Source organism: Prinia subflava, chromosome 17 (assembly GCF_021018805.1).
Source record: "Prinia subflava isolate CZ2003 ecotype Zambia chromosome 17, Cam_Psub_1.2, whole genome shotgun sequence".
Lineage (NCBI taxonomy): Eukaryota > Metazoa > Chordata > Aves > Passeriformes > Cisticolidae > Prinia > Prinia subflava.
In genome coordinates, this window is record NC_086263.1 from 55,501 (window position 1) to 76,733 (window position 21,233).

Below are 21,233 nucleotides of genomic sequence, written 5' to 3' on the forward strand. Positions count from 1 at the left end.
TCCAATGCAATCCAATGCAATACAATGCAATCCAATCCAATGCTTGCCCTTTCCTGCTCTTCCATTCCCTGCCCTGCCCTGCCCTGCCCTGCCTTGCCCTGCCCTGCCGTTAAATGAAATGTAATCCAATGCAGTGAAATTCAATCCAATGCATTCCAATGCAATCCAATGCAATCCAATGCAATCCAATGCAATCCAATGCAATCCAATGCAATCCAATCAAATGCTTGCCCTTCCCTGCCCTTCCCTTCCCTTCCCTGCCTTGCCCTTCCTTGCCCTGCCCTACCCTGCCTTGCCTTGCCCTGCCCTGAAATGCCCTGACATGCCCTGTCATGCCCAGCACAGCCCTGCCCATCCCTGCCCTGACCCGCCTAGCACTCAAATTCAATGCAATGCAATGCAGTGCAATGCAATCCAATACAATACATTGCAATCTAATGCAATTTAATGCCTTCAAATGCAAAGCAATTCAATGCAATCCAATGCAATCCGATGCAATCCAATCCAATGCTTGCCCTTCCCTGCACTTCCCTTCCTTGCCCTGCCCTGCCCTGCCCTCCCCTGCCCTTCAATGAAATGCAATGCAATGCAGTGAAATTCAATCCAATGCAATCCAATGCAATCTAATGCAATCCAAGGCAATCCAATGCAATCCAATGCAATCCAATGCAATCCAATGCAATCCAATGCTTGCCCTTCCCTGCCCTTCCTTTCCCTTCCCTGCCCTTCTTTTCCCTGACCTGCCCTGCCCTGCCTTGCCTTGCCCTGCCCTGACATGCCCTGACATGCCCTGACATGCCCAGCCCAGCCCTGCCCTGCCCTGCCCTGCCCTGCCCTGCCATGCCCTCAAATGCAATGCAATGCAATGCAGTGCAATGCAATCCAAAGCAATATATTGCAATCTAATGCAATCTAATGCATTCCAATGCAATGCAATCCAATGCAATCCAATGCAATCCAATCCAGTGCTTGCCCTTCCCTGCCATTTCCTTCCCTTCCCTGCCCTCCCCTGCCCTCCCCTGCCCTTCAATGAAATGCAATGCAAGGCACTGAAATGCAGTCTAATGCAATCCAATGCAATCCAATGAAGTCCAATGTAATCCATTGCAATCCAATGCAATCCAATGCAATCCAAAGCAATCCAATGCAATCCAATGCAATCCAATCCAATGCTTGCCCTTCCCTGCCCTTCCCTTCCCTGCTCTGCCCTGCCCTGCACTCCCCTGCCCTTCAATGAAATGCAATGCAATGCAGTGAAATGAAATCCAATGTAATCCAATGCAATCCAATGCAATCCAATGCAATCCAATCCAATGCTTTCCTTTTCCTGCCCTTCCCTTCCCTGCCGTGACCTTCCCTACCCTGCCCTCCCCTGCCCTTAAATGAAATGTAATGGAATGCAGTGAAATTAAATCCAATGCAATCCAATGCAATCCAATGTAATCCAATGCAATCCATTGCAATCCAATGCAATCCAATCCAATGCTTGCCCTTCCCTGCCCTTCACTTCCCTTCCCTTCCCTGCCTTGCCCTTCCGTGCCCTGCTCTGCCCTGCCCTGCCCTGCCCTGCCCTCCCCTCCCCTCCCCTCCCCTCCCCTCCCCTCCCCTCCCCTCCCCTGCCCTCCCCTCCCCTCCCCTCCCCATCCTTTCCCCTCCCCTCCCCTCCCCTCCCCTCCCCTCCCCTCCCCTCCCCTCCCCTCCCCTCCCCTCCCCTCCCCTCCCCTCCCCTCCCTTTGCCTCCCCTCCCCTCCCCTGCCCTGCCCTGACCTGCCCTGCCTTGCCCTGCCCTGCCCTGCCCTGCCCTGCCTTGCCCTGCCTTGCCCTGCTCTGCCCTGCCCTGACATAACCTGACATACCCTGACATACCCTGACATGCCCAGCCCTGTTCTACTTTGCCCTGCCCTGCCCTGCCCAGCCCTTAAATTCTATGCAATGCAATTCAGCGTGATACAAGTTGCCATGAAAGAGCTCTGTAACAGAAATCTTTGCTTTTGCGAGTGAACAGTGGCACAATCCCTCCACACCCAGTGCACAGCCCTGGCAGGGTCTCTGCATGCCCAGGCTTCGCTGCAGCCACAAGGAAATCTGCTGCCTCAGGGACACATTTGCAGCTCGGTCAAACTCCCCAATGGCCCAGCAGCAGAAAATTGTTGGATCTGGGTGGTACGAGTGGTGGCAAACAGCGCACCTGGGCACTGAGGGAACTGGCAATTTGCTGGATTGCGACTGCTGCACTGGTGAATGACCAGATCTGGCCAGTGCCGCTGCCACTAAACACCAGATTTCAGGCTGCAGGTGCTGCTCAGGAGGGCATATCAACTCCTTCCTCCCTCTTTCCCTCCCTCCCTCCATTCCTTTCCTCACTTCCTCCCTCCCTCCCTTCCTCCCTTCCTGGAACCAGCTGCTCTCACTCTCCCAACATTTCCGACACTTCCCCTCACTCCTTCACACCTTCATCTCCGCCTTCCCAATTCAACTGCAACCACCAACAAGACGCTTCAACGCCTCAAAACTACTAAAACCACCAGCAGCATTCCCAAAATTGCCCCAGGCTCTCTCTCTCTCTAGTGCCACACTCCAAAAGCACAAATCACCCCAGCCCCACCTCAAAACACCCACCACTCACAAAATTCATCCCACCCTGAATGTTCCATCCCCACCCTACACCGCCCCACCATATCCTACCACACCACACCATACCACACTACACCCCACCCAATAAATGCTATCCCATCCCATCCCATCCCACCCCATCCCATCCCATCCCATCCCATCCCACCCCATCCCTGTTGGGCAGCAATCCCCATCCAACCGTACCTTGGACACTTCCAAAGATTCAGCGGAGGCCACAGCTTCTTGGGCCAACCTCTGCTGTGGCCTGACCTCCCTTCCAGGCTACAATTCCATCCCCACAGCCCATATCACCCTGCCCCCGGGCAGTGCAATGCTCTTCTCTCTGTCCTGTCCCTACACACCCTTGCCAAGGGTCTCTCTTAGCCAGCAATTGCTGTTCCTCCCTGCTGTGGAGCAGAAGATGCAAGTTGATTTTTCTCTCCCTGGCCCCGGATGGGCCCTGAGCCAGGGGCAGCACCTTTCCCCACAGCTCTGCTGCCGCTGCCTCACTTTTGGCTGCAGCCCAGCAGATGCAGCTGACAGCTCCCCGGGGCTGCTGCTCCTTCCCAGGGCCGGCACTGGGGCTGCTCCCACCTGGGTCCTGGGGCAGCAGGGACAGCAGCCAAGGAAAAAGCTGGCCCTGGGCCAAGGCATCTGTGGCCTGCAGATCAGCAAAAGCTGCTTCCCCCAGACAGGGCTTGGCCACTGACCAGGCTCCCCAAGGAATTGTCACAGACATTGGTGTGGTGTGGTGGGATAGGGTGGGGTGGTGTAGGGTGGGGATGGAACATTCAGGGTGGGATGAATTTTGTGAGTGGTGGGTGTTTTAAGGTGGGGCTGGGGTGATTTGTGCTTTTGGAGTGTGGCACTAGAGAGAGGGAGAGCCTGGGGCAATTTTGGGAATGCTGCTGGTGGTTTTAGTAGTTTTGAGGCGTTGAAGCATCTTGTTGGTGGTTGCAGTTGAATTGGGAAGGCGGAGATGAAGGTGTGGAGGAGTGAGGGGAAGTGTCGGAAATGTTGGGAGAGTGAGAGCAGCTGGTTCCAGGAAGGGAGGAATGGAGGGAGGGAGGGATGGAGGGACGAATGGAAGGAGGGAGGGAGGAATGGAGGGAGGAATGGAGGGAGGGAGAGAGGAAGGGAGGGAGGAAGGAAGGAAATTCCAATCCACTCCTGAGCAGCACCTGCAGCCTGAAATCTGGTGTTTGCTGGCAGCAGCAGTGCCCAGATCTGGTCATTTAGCAGTGCCAGCAGTCCAGATCCAAGAAACTGCCAGCGCCTGCAGTGCCCAGGTGCGGTGTTTGCCAGCAGCTGTCCCACGGAGATGTGACAATTTTCTGCTGCTGGGGCATTGGGGAGTCTGGCTGAGCTGGACAAGTGTCCCTGAGGCAGGAGATTTCCTTGTAGCTGCAGCAAAGCCCTGGCATGCAAAGAGCTTGCCGGCACTGTGCACTGGGTGCGGAGAGATTGTGCCACAGGAAATGAGCCTCAATTTCTTCTGGCAGGCAGCCTTAGAAGATGGAAGATTGTGAAGGCAGAGCTGACTGTCAGTTTGGTCAGTCCTCCAGAAGAATGCTGTGTGTGAAGCAGCCTGGGAGTAGTGTTTACATGCCAGGGTGGCTGAGGCCCTGGCCCTTGGCCTTTGCAAGGGCCCTCCAGCTGTCTGATAAGGAGCCCTTTCCACTGGGATGAGAAAATGCTGCTGCAAGGCTGTCCTCAAACTGCTTTTACTGCACATGTGCCTGAGAAATGCTCATTGCTTGAAGTCTCAGGTGCTGTGTGTATGCAGGTGGAAGTACTGAGGGAGGGAGCAGCTATGCTGGGGGCCAAGTTGTTTTTTTCTCAGTGAGATGTGGGGGTTTTTTTTAAATTAACTTTCCCTGTCATCTGTGGGCAGAACTCTGTAAGTATATCTGACACTTACCTGTGACACTGTGGAGGTGGCCAAAGGGACCTTCCCTGAGCTGTGTGCAGAGGAATCCACGAGGCCAGAGTGGGGCCGCTCCGTTTGTGCTGCTGAGCCGCAGCTGTGGCTGCTTCCCTTGGGCCGTCTCCAGGGAGGGAACGCTGGGGCTTCCATGGCTGTGGTGTCACAGATCTCAGGGTTGCTGTTCCCTGAGATTCTCCTCGGGGTTGCTGTTCCCTGAGGTAATAAGGTTTTCTCCCAAGCTTGCTGTTCCCTGGGAGTCTCCTCGGGGTTGCTGTTCCCCGAGGTAATAAGATTTTCAGTCTTCCCTAGCCCTAAGGGTTTCACGCCGGAGCCAGGGACGACAAGCTGAGTCTGCCAGTGCATGTTTCCAAGGTTGTTGTCTTGGTTTGAAAGACAGGTATCTGCTAGGAAGGGGCAGGACCTCCCTAGAGATGGAGAATTCAAATCCCCTCCCTCCAAATTATTCCAATTAAAAAAAATTAAAGGAGCTTTCAGACAGAGGTATGGGGGTAGGAATAACAGTTCTTTACTAGTATATATGACAAAACGACAAACAAACAACAACTATAGCATCAATAATAAACAGAACCAAGAACCTTGAGGGCTTTCTTTTACAAAAGCCCAGAGCAGTTTCATCTTGGCGCCCCTGCAGGGCTCCGAGAGGCCGAACTGGAAGGAAGGAAAGTCCCGGACTGGTGGAAGAGATGAGGAGCTCTGCGCTGGCAGCTGGAGCAGCAGGGGTGTCCCGGCAGGGCTGGGCAGTGCAGGGCTACAGAGTAGCAGGGGAACCTCAAAGCTCTGAAGAAGCAGCGGCGGTGGGGGGAGAGGCTGGAGAAAGCGAGCTCAGGATTCCCGGATACACGAACAGATGACTGTAGATTTCCCAGGACGAGACAGAGGCAGAGGGCAGCCTGACCGTCCTCGGCGCTGAGAGCAAGAGTGCCTCCCCCTCCCCCAGATCTGTCTTTTTGCCTTTCCCAAAGCTCATCATCTCTCCTCTCTGAGGGACACTCCCAGGGACTCAAAAACAATAGGTGTAGCCTCGTGCTGCCATATCCCTCAAGTACTCCTTTTTGTTCTGACTAAGTAGTCATCAAGGCTTCTTGGAAACTTATGGGAAAAAATTCTGTGAGAAGAAAAAAAAACCAGATCTAACCCCCAACAGTTGTTTATTCTTCATTATCTCTCAATTCTTTCTCAGCTCTGCCAGGCCTCCCTGGCAGGGTACATTATCTTAGTTCTTTCTCAGGTCTACAAGACATCCCCAGCAGAGCAGGACACGCGGCAGACTGGGCAGATCAGAGAGTCCCGGACCTTTTGTACCATTTCTCTGACCCAACCACCGTCCACAGCGTACTTTTTATTTACAGAATCTTACCAATACTTACTACCTATGTTAATATGTCATTTCTACTCTAAACCAATCCTTGTAATACAACTCAGCAGAAAATGGGGGAAAAGGAGGACAGGACTACTCCCCAATTCCTCCATCTTGCCTCTTCAAACCCATATACTAAACATCCTACATTTACACCCTGTGATAAACTAACTACTACTTATTTTGAATTCTCTCAGCTTGTGATTCTTCATACTATGTGGGCATTCACTCCCATGGCCAGGGATCAGAGGCAGTGTCCTCCTGGGCTCTGTGCGAGGCTGGTTGACCCCCTTGTACAGATCCTAGACCCCCCTGTCTGGTCTCCAAACCCTCCAGGATGGCCAGAGGGATGTTCTAGACTCCGACAACAGAGATGGGAACACTGGTGCTGCCACCACTCTGGTGTCACAGAGTTTGGAACACTGGTGCTGCCACCACTCTGGTGTCACAGAGAGTGGAAAGCTGGGAATGCCACTACCCTGCTGTCACAGAGAGGGGAACGATGGGGCTTGCCCACTAGGGCTTCCCTGCTCCTGTCCCATCCCCATCAACTCTGTCAGTGTGTCCTGGGGACACAAAGGCTGAGCCAAAGGGTGAGAATTGCAGAAGGGGCTGAGCGGTGACGGAGACCCAGCAGAATCATCGAGTCCAGCCCCTGGCCCTGCACAGAACAGCCCAAGAACCCTAGCCTGTGCATCCCTGGGAGCAGTGTGCAAAGGCTCCTGGAGCTGTGGCAGCCTCAGGACTTTGACTATTCCCTGGGGATCCTGGTCAGTGTCTGAGGAGCCTCTGGAACAGCAGGAAAGAACACAGGAAAGCAGGAAGGCCAGACGGCAGGCAGGAACGAATGAAGGCAGGAAGGAAGGAAGAAAGACCCAACATCCAACACATATGCCCACTGCAAGACAAAGTAGTGTTCGAGCTGCTCAGGGTGAGCAGAACACAGGTCTGCTTGGCAGGAAATAGCTCCCAGACCAGCTGAGGGGCTCTGCCCTGGGCCCCTGCAGAGCAAATGAGGTACCTTTACTGCACAAAGCAGAGGGACTCTCAGACAGGTCTGCCCTCGAACCAGCCCTGAGAGCACCAGGGAGTGCACACTGTCGGCTCCTTTTCCCCTCCTCTTCTCCCTGCTTCTCTCCTGTCAAATCAGCAAGGTCTCTGTTTTCCCTTCCCAGCACTGCTGTCTATCCCTTTCACTACCTTTCTTGACCTTCCCTTGCCACAGGAGCTTGGCTGTACTGGGCCGCAGTATGATATGCTCCTGCCAATACTAGTGCTTCTGTGTGGGGCTTTTTGTTAACCCCAACAGCTATATATTTGGAACAGCTCTCCTGGCCAATCCCTTACCAAACTTTCATTAGAAAAACCAGGTCTCTTGAGGCCCATCTTAGGCACTGATTGGAATCTCATACCTGGGAATTTTTACTTCTTCCATCACATTGCCTCTGCCCCTGCTAGCTCTAGAGCAGCAGATGTGAGAGAGGAAGCTGGCTGCCCATGCTCTTCATCATCCTTCCTGTCAGAGCAGCTGTCCCTTTCACTGTTCCTCGAGGCTATTCAGAACCAAGTGAAACTTGGGAGCATTTACACACACCTATTCACAAAAAGGTGTATGAGAAGATTGTAAAAGACATCCAAGGGAAACAGAGCCATGTAGGCAAGTGGTAGCCTCCTGAGAAGATCCTGAACAGGGACCTGGAGACTTCTCACTCTGCCAGAGATGTTCTGAATGACTTATGAGCCAACCCACCCCAGTCTGAGTGCCTACAGCCTCTTACAAATGTGACTGTCAAGGCATGTTTGGAAAACTACTTCAGGTAGTATTCAAGTATCAGACAACATTGGGCTAAGGCTATGCAAAAACAGGCTCAGCCTTTGAAAAGCTGCCCAGCTAGTAGTGCCTCCACTACCGTCCTCCCCAGTAAAGCAAAAGACAATCCAGCATGCATAGCTAAAAATAGCCAATCACCTGTGAGAGAGCACAGAATCTCAGATACTCATTCTTTCACAGCCCACATGAGCACTGCAGGTATGAGGGTCTTTATTTCACAATTAGCAGTGGCTAAAGAGATGAGTTACACATTGTAGCATCCATAGGCAGCAAATCATAGTAGCAATGCAGTACTCACTTTGTGTTTAATGACTAGATGAAAGACTGCACAAGGTACATCAAGGAAACTCCAAAGGCTGGCAGTGGAAACAAGATACTAAACCTGGAAGAGATCAATTGGCCCAGCTAGGGCTTAGGAAAAAATAATTATCACATTGATGCTGGATGAGGGGGGAAAGAATTCAAACAGCAGCAAGTAAGAACATCCCCAAAGGAGAATCAGTAACATGGGGATGGGCAGAACAGGCAGGGGACGGAGTCACTCAGGGTTAGTTACATGCACAGCTGGACCAGATAAGAGAAATGTATTTCACTATATGGAGCAACATGCCCTACTTTTTAGGAGGTGTGTTAAGTTAGTCTGTGTTACCCCCTTCCTAGCCACTTCACAGTCAAGGAGTTAGTTACAGCACAATGCACAGATCTAGTTAGTGAGGATGATCCAAAGCATTTATCCCTTTTAACAGACCTGTGTAACTCATCAGGGGATTGGGAAGTGTGAGCCACACAATGCACAAGAGGGACCAATGGAAGTTCCTGTCAACCACCCAGCACTACTTGGTGCCCTGTTTATGCAGTAATCTCAGACAAGGCTACTAAAGCTGTGTCTCTGGGTACACTGACCCTGCCCTGTGCAGGGCACCTGGCAGTGAACCACAGTACTCCTCAGGCTGACCTGGACTCAGCTGGCATGAGAGAACAGAGACAGACACTGGAAGAACTGTAAAGGCTTAGACCATTCCACAGAGAATCAATATGGCCTGTAGTTCCAGTAACTGGAGAAAACGGAGATCTGGAAAGAAGAACAAAAGCAGGTAAGTTCCTATACCCCTTGGACCACAAAAAAAGCACATAATGTGTGACGGAGGACATAGCTTCACAGCATTACACACTTCAGCACCACACTACTGAAAGGCAGGTTTGCCACTGCTGTCACTCAAGGAGCACAAAGTTACTTGATCAAGGTGGCAGTTGCAGAGTTGGAAATGAGCATTGATCTGTTGGAATCTACGTTGCTTGTTTCCTCTCATCCACCTCATGACTGAGAACACAGAAGTGTCTACTTGCTCTTTTCCATCTAGTCACCAGCTCGGCAGACATCTGCCACACCACTATACTTATCCTATGGCTGTTTGCTAGGCAGTGCCAGCTAGCTACCTGGCTCCAGAACACTGACTCATCCCTTATTTTCAGCAAACTGAACAGAATAACATCACATCAGATCTGTTGTCATCTCTAAATCCAGAGTTAAAAACAAAGGCCCTTTTTCAAGGCCATTACCTTGTCCTTCAGTTGCTGGCAAAGCTGCAGTGAAACTGTGAAGAAGACAAGGGCATCATTTAACCATGGGACAACACATTCCACTTTATGGACATGGCTGACTTCATATCGCTGGCTGCCAAACTCACTGGAGGGAGGGGAAAAGAGCACAGCTTCACACACAACAGCATAGATCAACTGACCTACATTACCATAGGAGAGATCATGATGATTTCTATCACATTTAAATCAGCACCTGGCAAAGTTACAGAATGCAAACACTCAAGTCCACCTCTGACCAGATTTATAGTTAAGCTAAAGGGTGAAGGTAGGCACTTCACTTCATTCCAGACAGGCACAGAGGCAGGGAATGCAGATGGCAATGCCAATAACATTCATTTTTGTTGTAAACTCTCACCTCTAGATATACTCATGGCATTGTCTAGATGGGCTGAATCCTGGAAATTCACATATTTTGGCCTTTAGGACCAAGTCATTAAAGAAACACAACAGAGCATTCACAGGCACAGCCAGTGACTCAGTCCAGCTTCTCCACTTCAGAGATGCTACAATGGAAACTGCCCACAACCATTTGGATTTCACCCTCAAGACATACCAACACCTGTTATCCAGGTACACTACCCTTGTAGTGACTGTACTTACAACATGGCCCCAGGGTTGTGCAAAACAGACCCTCCAGAAGGCTTGAAGTTCTAAAGAAGGAAAAGGTCATTAGGATTTTGATGTGGTCAACAAACCACTTAGAAGAAAGACATTTAAGGTTTACATTTTCAGCAGCCTGACATCAAGAAACATCCACACTCTATTTGCCTAGACACTCCATCAATATGGAATCCCTTTTGTAAGAATCCTTCCTGCTCCTCCATGAAAGAAATTCTACACATTGGCTGATTTTAATGTAGCTACAAATTTCATCACTACAGAAATAAGATGAGAAGATCCAGAAGAAAAACAAAAAATTGATTTTTTAGGAAAATCTTCCATATGTAAGGACTGCATTTCATAAAGAGTTTGATGCTGTTTTTACAGGGCATCAAGTTGACCCATGCAACATGTGAAGCAGAAAAGTATCCATCAAAACACCATTAGGAAACCCAAGATGCTACTCTGATGTAAACTGGATAAATGTAACTATGCCCTTCCAAAATTACACTACATTATCAAACTATATCTAAAGTATTTGATAAAAAATTACTTACTCCAGAGCACTAGTATGTTCTTGTGGGCTAAGCAGCCATGCCCTAAACTAGATTTAGAACCAGTGTTCTGTGTGCAGCAGACCTAAACACATACATGTAGCACCAGCTGAACTTATTTCTGCATTATCTTATGTCCATAACATTGCAGGTAGCAGTGTGATCTTCTCCTCACAGTGGGACATAAGGAGAGGAAACTAAACAAGGCTCAGGAGATAGTAGGCATCACCTTAGTTGTGCTGGGCTGTAGCACATGGAGCTGGTAGACAGTGAGGCACAGCTTGTTCAGGTTAATATAGAAATTCACAAGGATGTCTGGAGGCAGCGCAGGGGTGAACATTTTCTGGCAAGAAAATTAGTTTCTTTGTCAGTAAAAGGATCATAATTTCTAATGCTGGGAAATCATTCCCTTTTCCCAAGCCACACTGCATTACCCCATGGCAAAAAAAAGACATTAGGAAGAAACAGAAACTGAGCAACTGCATACAATGATTGCTGCTCTTGCTGCCCTTGATCAAATGGTATGTGCATGACAGTGACAAGAGAGGATGGAGCAGTGTTCTCAAGGGCTTATCATCCCTGGACAAGACTCTCGAGCAGAGAACAGAACTTACTCTCAGAGAACCAGAGTTCTCATGCCCAAGTCATCTGCATTCCCACGGGAAGATACAGAGCAGCCAAAACCACTCAGAATTTGCACTTGCTTCAGTTCTGCCTCAGGAGACACTTCAGAAACCCACTTCCACCAGGATGCTAACCCAGTATCCAAAATGCTGCAATGCTGCCAGACTTGTACAGAGACACAGACCACCACATACTTACTGTGAGACCACTGGAGGCAATTTCTGGTAGTGTCAGAGTGGCAGGAGTGGTTAGCCGATTTCGGGCTCTGGAGAGTTGCAACATCACAGCATCCATAAGCTACAAGATAATGTACAGAACCGCTGGTGAGTGTGATTCTTTGACAGCTCTGGACAGTGTGCTGCAGAATCCTACAACCTCCTTCGAGTGTTAAAACAACAACCACCACTAGCCCTCATCCTTCCAGGAATTCAGAAACTTACTGGGAAGGGGTGGCTCCCACATAAATGCAATTCAATTGTTACCACCATCAGAGACTTATGAGATAGGTCAGGAATGTTCAACACTAGTGACTGATGAGAGAACAGCTATTCATGACAAGGATACCAAGCCAACCTAAGATCAATTACTGATGCCACAGAGGCATCAACAAACTCTTCATCAGCTCTTCAGAAGAACTGGTATTAAAGAAAAAACAAGCTGTATTTGCAGTCTCCCCACTCCCACACCACAGGTACAACTCCTGCATGGGCTCGCCCTGTTCATTGTGAGGTCAATCCTTCCAGAATCCACAGTTCAAAGACTCTATTCAGGCAGACTTCATTTTCCAGAAAAAAAGGGGGAAGCAACATGTCTGTTATAGAGCTCATGACTGCTAAGATGAAGGCACTTTGTATTATGATTAACATCTCCCCTTGCTTCCACTTGAAATTAAAAGGAAATAGTTTTATTACCTAGCTTCTTCTCATGAGCAGCCCTTGCCCATATGAAAACTAAAAAGGTTTAGTTTTCTCATGTTTGATGTTGTGATGGATTCTAATGAGCAAGCTGAAATTCTGGTGCCTTCAGAGAGTATTTCCAAGCAGAAGGTTGGGCTTCACTGCCATGCAGCAACTGTTCTGTACTTGCTACTGGCAAGAAAGAAGTCACTTTCAGATTGTCAGTAAATCACAAGTACTGTCATCTTCTGTTTACTGATGGCTGCCTCGCTGCCACTCTCACCAGCAGCACTGATCAACAAAGACAGTAAGTTATGTAACAACATTATCCACAGAAGATCAAGGAATATCCTCCCAGATCATAACTGGTGTGTAACAGGGCATGACTGCTCAGATTACTGTTCACCAGGATGTACAGCCCTGTTACTAATGCTAAACTAGTACAAATTCATATAAAATAAGAGATTACATGGACACTTCTTGACATGGGTACAGCTATGAAGTCTGTTTCCATGAAGAGACTCAGACAGTAATGTGCATGAACTGTGTTAAAAACAACAAATTGAGGAAAGAAAAATGCATGTTCCTACCCAAGCAGCAGAGGCTTTCTCCTCACCTTGAGCACCTCCAAGCCTGTTTTGAACTGGTAGTTCACATCTCTATTCATAAGCAGGTAAATGGCTTGATTCACATGGTTTCTAGCATCCTGGATCTGAAAAGGTAAAAATGCAGCCCCATGAAAGAAACACTCTGTAGTAACACATGCTGGGAAGTAAAGGTTTCCCCAATTATCTCACTGACCTTAAGAATACTATCTAACACAAGCCTACCACTGCTTCCCAGAAGCATTACTGGGTTCTCCACTCATGGACTGTAGATGCAGAACAGTCTGACAGCTACAACCTGGATTGTCAGTACAGATATTCCTCCTGTCCTGAAGTGATCAGGCACTCTCATCCTGGGAGAGCTCTGGCCACAACTGCTTGGCAGGAATTCTCACTGCTAATGGCATACACAGCAGTCAGCTCTAGCATCATGAACAATGATTTCATCCTATCAGAGCTACAACAAATAGCATCAATGAGCAGCAAGCACTGATTTCTAATACAGTGACTCTGTCAGTATCCCAGAGTCCTTCTAAAGTGAAACTGTTTGGGTTGAGAGTGATCTCCAGCATCGAGAAGTTGCGCCATTGTGCGAGACCGGACCAGACTCAGGACACAGCTGGATTGAGTTCCTCTCAAGCCAGAGGAACACAGTTATAAAAGCAAGGTTGATAGGTGTGTCCTTGCTTTCATGGGAGCAAGGACAAACCAGAGGAAGACAATGGCCCTGGGAGAAGCTGACTTGTGTACAGTTTCAGACAGCAGCATGAAAATTGAAAAACAAGCCCAAGAATTAAATTAGAGGGTGCAAATGGAACAGCTAAGCAGAGAAGCTTGTACGAGAAATTTCTGTTGGGAGACGGGCAACACAGCTTGGGGTATTTGAAGTTTGATATATTTACAATGTCCTTCAGAAGTCACAGCTGCCATCTCTACATGCTTGTAGAAGCAACCCTGGCACAGACCTGGCTCTGGTTCCTTTTAATGCAGAGCTTGGGGAACACAGAACAGCCCTGCTCTTAGAAGGCTTTTGCACTGGAGGCCACAGAGAAAAGAGTGACAATGATAGACTTATCAGTCCACTGTCAGACTGCAGAGAGACTGCAGGTACTTGGGCATCTCCAAGCATCACCACCTCCAGCCTTTACATCTCACAGAGGCTTCTGAACAAGGCAAACTCCTCCTGGCAGCACTACCCAACCAAGCAATGCCAACCCTACTGTTATTATTTGCTTCATTCATATTCCCCCTTGATTTTGCTTTGTTTGCTAATCATCTTCCTCAAAATTTATGTGCCTGCACTTGTGTCCCTCAAAAACGTTCCTACGCTACAACTTCTTACCCATTACTTCACTTTGTACAGAGAAACAAAACTCCAATTGACATCACTCATGAAGAGAAAACACTTTTGAGATGCTAGTTTTTAATTCAGACAGGCCAAACATCACCATATAACCACTTTAAATGCTTCTGCGCTCAATCCTTTAAGCACTCACACTCCATATCTGAAAAATGTTAGAACACATAATGCCAGTAAATAAAGGAAGTTGTTTTCCACAAAAGCTGGTAAAAGTCTATCAACCAGGCAGCAGTACAAAACAGCCACAAAAGAGAAGGCACTGCTGAGCGTTGCCACAAAAACTTCCTTGTTTTGTTGCAAGGCATAAGCAAATCAATCAAGTTTGGTATTAACATCCCAAGTACACAATTTTCTAGATTTCTACAAAGTTACTAGGTAAAGCTTTCACTGCTAAAGCAGATATTGGGAACTGCACTCAATGCCAAATGTATTCATCACCTATAAAAACCTGAGCTATGGCACAAAGAAATGCATTGAATCAATTTTCCTCCAACTTACTCAGCTGTGACAAAGTAATTGAGGAAAACCATGTCTTCAGATACTAGGTCAGGTCCTGAAATCACGTCCCAGAAAAATGATGGGAAAGAGATTCTGGGCCTGGATGGCTTCATTCTTTTAACTCCTTACCTGAGGGAACTCAGACATGCTACTGGAACACAATAATCTGTTCTCAGTGTAAACAAATGCATCTGTAAGAGAATGAGGGCAACCTACTCAAAGCCCCTGAAGCTGCTCTTTGCCCTGCTAGCCCAGGGTGACATGGCACTGTCCTGCACAGGCACCTCAGGTACTCCTTTAAATGACCATGACTGCTATGCAGACAGTCTTCAGATCAACTGGTGTGTCTGGAATGAGCCTGCCCAGCCATCCCAACTGAATTTAACAGATTTAATTGCACCTGCTTCCTGTCTTAGCTTATACCACTGTAGCTCATGTGGAATGGACAGAACAGTATCTCTTGAAAGACTAAAGTTACTGCTCAGAGAGCACTGAGGCTATGGACGGGTGGACATTTAGAGCCATCTAGGTACCTGCTGCAGCTTCCACTGCTTGTCTTCCCGGAATGCAAAATGCAGGAGCTGATTGTTTCTGGACATTTTCAGATTAACATCCTTGAAAAAAGAAACAAACACATGACAGCAAGAAAATGCCTGTATGCAGAAGATGGGGGCTGGCAGTCACATTCCCTCCTTCCAGACCATCCTGACAAACTGTAGTCCTGGCACAGCCAGAACCTCAGTGCTTCCACAGGATGATATTAATACAAAGAATAGGTTGAAAGGCATTGAGTGAATCAGGATCCAGGCAGGACACATGACCTCAGCCCAGAAGGTCCTCAAAGAAACTTGTTATTACACAACAAAGGTGGTAAATGCAAGGAATCCTCATGGAAGTTGACTACAGCACTCACCACCACACAGTGGTGGTAGAAGGGGACATCAGATACTAGATCTTGACAAATTCTAATGGCTGCTGAAACATCTAGGCCAATTAGGCAGAACTGACAAAGAACACTGATCACTAGTAACACATAACCAGGGTGACCTCTCTCCCTGCAATACAAAACAAGAAGCATGGCAAGTACTCACAGCTTGACACAGTGCATCTCCCTGCAGCGTCATCACACCTTTCACCTGGTCTGTGCTGGAATGAGAAGAAACATCTAGGCAACACATGTCACAAGAGGCACCTATCAACTGCCAGCCTAACACCTCCCCTACACCTCCTGTGTAGCCAGCACAGGCTCCTCATGCCCAACATCTGAACACTACTCCTGCCCGCTAGCTGAACACCATGCACACTTTCAAGTCACCAGTTCTTGGCCTGTGGTAAACTCCAGTAATATTCTTTATGGGCCACCTTACCCTAACTGCTCTGCCTAAAACATTAACTTAATTTCTGATCCCATTCTTATTCCATTTATCACCTGCCAACAATTTGGTTGCTGTTACAAACAGCTCTAGCAGGCACAAGCACAAGACAATAAATTAATTACTGACATTAGAGTGTTAGATGATTCCTAAAGGAGTTGAATGCTATAAACCACAACCCATTCCAAGAAAAAAGACCCTAAAAAAGTAAAACCCCACAATCTTAAATAAATAAAAACCCCGCACCCCAAACTCCTTCAAAGGTCCTTCAAGATGACCCATATCTACAATGAACAATGTGAGGAGAAGACTGAAGCACCTGGTTGGGCCATACCTTACATTTTACTATATTAGAGACTCTTAAGGTCAATACTACAAGATCCACCTTACAACAAATGAAAACTAAATTAAGATCTGAAGAAGACAACCCTCAAACTTAGTACAGAATTACTGCGTGGTTCCTTTCAATGCTGACATTCCTAGTGACTAAGGTTAACTGCTTTGTGACAAGCTTGTGAACTCTGCCAGAGCATCTATTGAGACCAAGGGCCACACTGAGGATCAAAAAATGGATATCATTTTCAGAAGAACTGCATACTTACAGCTTTTGCACAAGACTCAGTTTGCTTTATGTGAAGGAGATTTACTATTGCTGTTTTAAGGAGATTAGAACAAAGGTTAAGATTTCTCCATAGTCAGGGTCAGAAACTGAGCCAAGAGCAGAATTCAGGTCTTGTAACTTCAGCTCCCTGTGTCATAATCAGAAAAATGCCCTCTGGCAAAACTGCCTGCAGCACTGAGGCAACACACAAGCATGTGGTCAGCAATCAGTGACTACATTATAGGAATCAGCAGGAAATGGCACAAGGCTGGCTCAGGTAGCCCTGGAGCCCAGCTACAGACTGTTACCTTCAACTGCCACAAGAGTTAGTTTGTTTTCCTTAAGGCAAAATCTCCTAATAAAGAAAACCCATTACTCTAAGGCTTCTGCAAAGCCCTTCACCACTGATCCTCCAGGATCTGCACCCTTTGCTGCAGAGGGAAGTGACCCGCTAAACACCACCACTTACCTCGATGTGCTTAGTACAAAGTTCTCCTGCTTGAAAGCTCCTCCAGAGCCACTGGTGGGCAAGGCAAAACGGTGGGAGGCCTCCTGCCCAAGAAAGTACACAGTGAGTGCTGGAGCTTCTTCCTGGGTCCAGCAAACCATGAGCCAGGAACAAAGATAATGTGGACCACCAACTGGCTGAATATGTAGCAGTCACCTCTGCCAGCCTCCTGAAGTCCACCAAGCAGAGCACTTGCATTTCATCCTACTGCAGGACTAGCAAAGTCCAGAAGACTCAGCGCATGCCACCCATAGTGAAAGGCACACCTTGGAGCTGGGCAGTGCCAGCAGGATCCCCAACCTGCCCACAGAAGGAACAGCACTCGCTCAGCTCTACACACCCTCACACACCATGGTGCTGCCCCTTATCACAGCTGGTCTTTACACATGAAGCAAGTCTGGAGTGAAAACCAGCCCTCCCCAGCCTTCCATCTGATTATAGTGGTTGGTGACTCCCCTTTACACACTCAGAACTATAATAATTTCTTCAGAACAGGTACTACATATACAGGTATTGCAGTCTATTGTCATCTGCTACCGACGCCAATCCTGGGGTTCTGAGTCAGCACTATGGCACTCATATCTGCTCTAGCATTTGCCCCTCACCTCCACATTTTTGGCCCTCCCCTTCCATCACTCCATAACCTCCCAAAACCAGAGAGTGTGAAGGGACTGGGCCTGTTGAACATCAACCCAGCAGACACACTGTGCATTCTTGGTGCCACTGTGCATTCTTTGGCCAGTTCCCCACTGGCTGCCTGGAAAGAGTCAACCCTACAGTGCTTGCTCAGGGTGGAGAAAGGTGAGGAAAGTGCTGCCCATCTGGTTCAGCTGAACACATCAGGCCTCTGAAAGGGGCAGGTACCAGCAGAGGAGTGAGAATGCTGAGGAAAGGATGATTTTGAACAAGGAGAGTGCATGCTAGTAACTCCTGCACAAGTAGCAGCTGTTAGCTAAAGGCCATGTTGCTTACTTCCATCAGCACATGTCAGAATTACAGGCAGATCCAGATTCTCTGTTCCAGAATATATTCATATCTCAGGCAAATGCCTGGCAGACAGGTCTGGCTGCCTACATGTGCCTTCCCAAAGCAGCTCTCAGGAGAGGGTCAAGAACATAGCAATCTTGGGGAAATCACTGTTACTGGGAGTCCTCAAGAGCAGAGGCCAAGCAAGCACTAGGGACAGAACTGGATATGCATGGATGACCTTTCTGTACAGCCTCTACTAATAATTTTTTCCTGTAGGGGAAACCGATTACCATTCCTTACACAGAAGGTCAAATAAAGCCACAACACAACACTCAGGCAAAATTAACCTCACCTTCAAAATATCCTGCAGCTGTCTCAAAACAGCATGGACCTCTTCTTGTAAAAGCCATTTAAATTCTTCTTCCTATATTATGGGAAGAAAGCAGTGGAATCATTAGACATCAAACACTGGAAGCAAACCTCTCAGACACATGTGAAAATTATTTAAGCTCTAAGTGTACTGCTGTTTCCATGCTGTTTAAATAAAAGAGAACAAAAGATTTCTTCCTGATTTATTGAAACATCTCAGCCTCCACATCTCCACCCCAGTCCAATGAACTGTCCTCATTCTTGCCCTTTGTTTAAGAAAGCAACATTCACAAAAATTACTGTACCAAAAAAACTAGAATTGAATACAACTTTCAGAGCAGAGTAAAAATGCTACTGTTTCAAACACTGGTGCATCCTTTTAAGGTATTGGGATAGACTCACCTGGCTGCCAAACACGTACCCAGCCTTCTACACTGCCCCTTCCTCAATGGGTCAGGGGAGGAAATAAGATCATGGGCCAAGGTAAAGCAAGGGAGATCCATTACCAACTCTTGGCACAGGCAAACCAGAATCAACTTGCAGACAATTTCTTGCTAATTAGGTGGTGAGAAACAAAGATAAAAACTAAAATGAGCATCCCCTGCCCCATCTCCAGCATTTCCCCAAGCAATAGTAGTCTAAAACTGAAACAAGTTAAACTGAAAAAGGGGTGGTGGGGGGTGATACCAGCTGGGCACTTCCATCATTGGGGCAAATTCAGTAGGGAACAAGTCTGGATCTGATGACTCATTGCCTTGGGCCTCCATCAGCTGCTGCCACAGAGACGCTGGTATAAAGCAGACACTCAAAGCACATCTAATGTTCCTGTTAAACCCATGACTCCCCATTCAGGTCATCAAAGAAGTGGGGAACAGAAGCAAGTACGGGACAAAGAAAAGATTGCCACTTGCCATCCTGTAACAAAAGTTTTCCATGGGGAGAGTTCGGAACAGGTTGCCCACAGAAAAACAGGCAAGGTGTGGTCAACTCAGAACTTCAAACTTGCACGTTTTTTGCTAGATGGTTCCTGTTCACCATGAGGAACACACACCCCCACTGACGTGTCATCACCTTATGCAAGAGTTATCCCAACAACCAGTAGGACAAAATAAGGTTTGTTTCAGCAAACATTAAACCAAGGCAGCCACCCACTACAAAGCTTGGTAAGATTCCCTGTTATCCTTCAAAGCAGTTTGGGTGCAGGACCACTGACTTTGACCCTTTAATCCTGTTTTGCATTTCTGGGAATTATTCTGATCATACAGTGTTCTTAACTGGAAGGAACTCACAAGGATCATGAAGCCCAACTGTGGGCTCTGCATAGGACAGCTCCAAGAATTCTACCATGCACTTGAGAGTGTTGTCAAAACTGTCCCTGAAATTTGTCAGGCAGGATGCTGTGGCTACTGCTCTAGGGAGCCTATTCCAGTGTCTGACCACCCTCTGGGTGAAGAAACTTTTCCAAATATCCAGCCTAAACCTCCCCTGACAGAGCCCCATCCTGTTCCCTCAGATCCTGTCAGTGATCACCACAGAGAAGATGGATCTACAACTCACTCTGTAATGCTTGCCCTCCTCCAGGTTCCCAAAGGAACAGTGATCCCATGGGTGCAGCAGATGCCTTTAGTATCTCCAACACCCACTAGCACCATGAAGGTGTTTCTACCCAAAATGTCTTTCTTCCCTTTAGTCACTGCAAGAAGTCTCCCTTCCCCTGTCCATTAACTATAGACTAAGTCAAGTTCGTGCACATCTCTGCACTGCACAGTTGTATTTCTGGGCAATGCTGGTCATACTCTTCTAAACCATATGACGTTAGAAAAACCCGTTATCCTGTGTGGCTTTTCACCCAGACCGATGGATTTCTTTATCCCGTCTCCAGATCGGAGATTTCATTCCTCGGAGATCCTGTCTCGGGGAGGCCGCAGTGACGACTGCTCTGCGCCGTCCCAACTGCTACCAGGTCACTAGGGCGGCTGGGGCACTCGCCGTGTGGGGGGCGGTTCAGCAGGACACCAAGGCCAAACGGCACACATTCACGGTGCGCCGGAGCAGGGCGGCCCCAGCCTTGCTACCCCACGCCGCCCATGGGAGGAGCGGTGCCGGTGGCATAGAGACCCCAGCGCCGCTGGTGGGCGAGGCGGGGCGAGGCCGCGGCCTCCAAGCCACGCGGCGACGGGGTGGCCGAAAGCCTGGCCCGACAGCACGGCCAGAATTTGGGCAGCGCCTGCAGTAAGGCCAGCTGCTCTAGGGCTGGGCCCAGGCAGCCGCCGCACAGCGCTCGGCCCGGACCTGGGCGCATGGGACGGCCTTGCCGCCATTCCGCGGCTCCGAGCCTGAGCCCGACCAGACAAAACGAGCCTGTGGGGGGGCCCAGCAGTGCTGTCATACGCAGGGAGACGCCGCTGCCGCTCGCCCTGGCCCGGCCGAGAGCCCGATCGACTCACCAGCACCGCCCGCTCCCCCTGGTTCGCCATCGCCGCCGCCATTCCGCACCGCTGGCCCCGCCCCTACCCACGGCCCAGCGGCGCTTGATTGGGCGGCGGCTCTTCCCTCCGCCGGCCGCAGGGGCGGGCCCCGTGCGCGACGTCAGGCGGGGCCATCGTCCCGCACACCCCCGAGCCCGTCGGTGCGGCAAGATGGGTCCGATCTGCCTGCCCCCCCGCCTCGAGCGCACATCGGCGAGGATCAAAGAGAGCTGCGTGTAAAAATATCCAGAAATGAGTGAAGACATGCAACATCACTTCTTAAAATAAATACATTTATCCTGGCAGTGAGGTCTGTGCAGAGACATGGGTGAGTTCCCTTTCACGACGGCTGTACTGCGAGCGAGACGTGATAGCATAGCACCTTCACCACACCAACGCCCTGGGGGTGGGAGATGGGAATGATCCTTCATGCCCAGGGTAGGGAAAGCTTCCAACA

General features: G+C 48.9%; 1 protein-coding gene across 1 annotated transcript; it reads right to left on the bottom strand.

The window, feature by feature from the left end:
* Positions 1-5,042: 5,042 nt before the first annotated feature.
* Positions 5,043-20,926, bottom strand: ROGDI (rogdi atypical leucine zipper). The gene is given in 13 exon segments (XM_063414748.1): positions 5,043-8,821; positions 9,310-9,436; positions 9,952-10,001; positions 10,735-10,848; positions 11,328-11,426; positions 12,642-12,737; positions 15,022-15,102; positions 15,580-15,634; positions 16,932-17,014; positions 18,292-18,363; positions 20,756-20,801; positions 20,803-20,884; positions 20,887-20,926. Coding segments are annotated over 13 exon segments (972 nt in total). The 5' UTR covers positions 20,912-20,926; the 3' UTR covers positions 5,043-8,779.
* Positions 20,927-21,233: the final 307 nt, after the last annotated feature.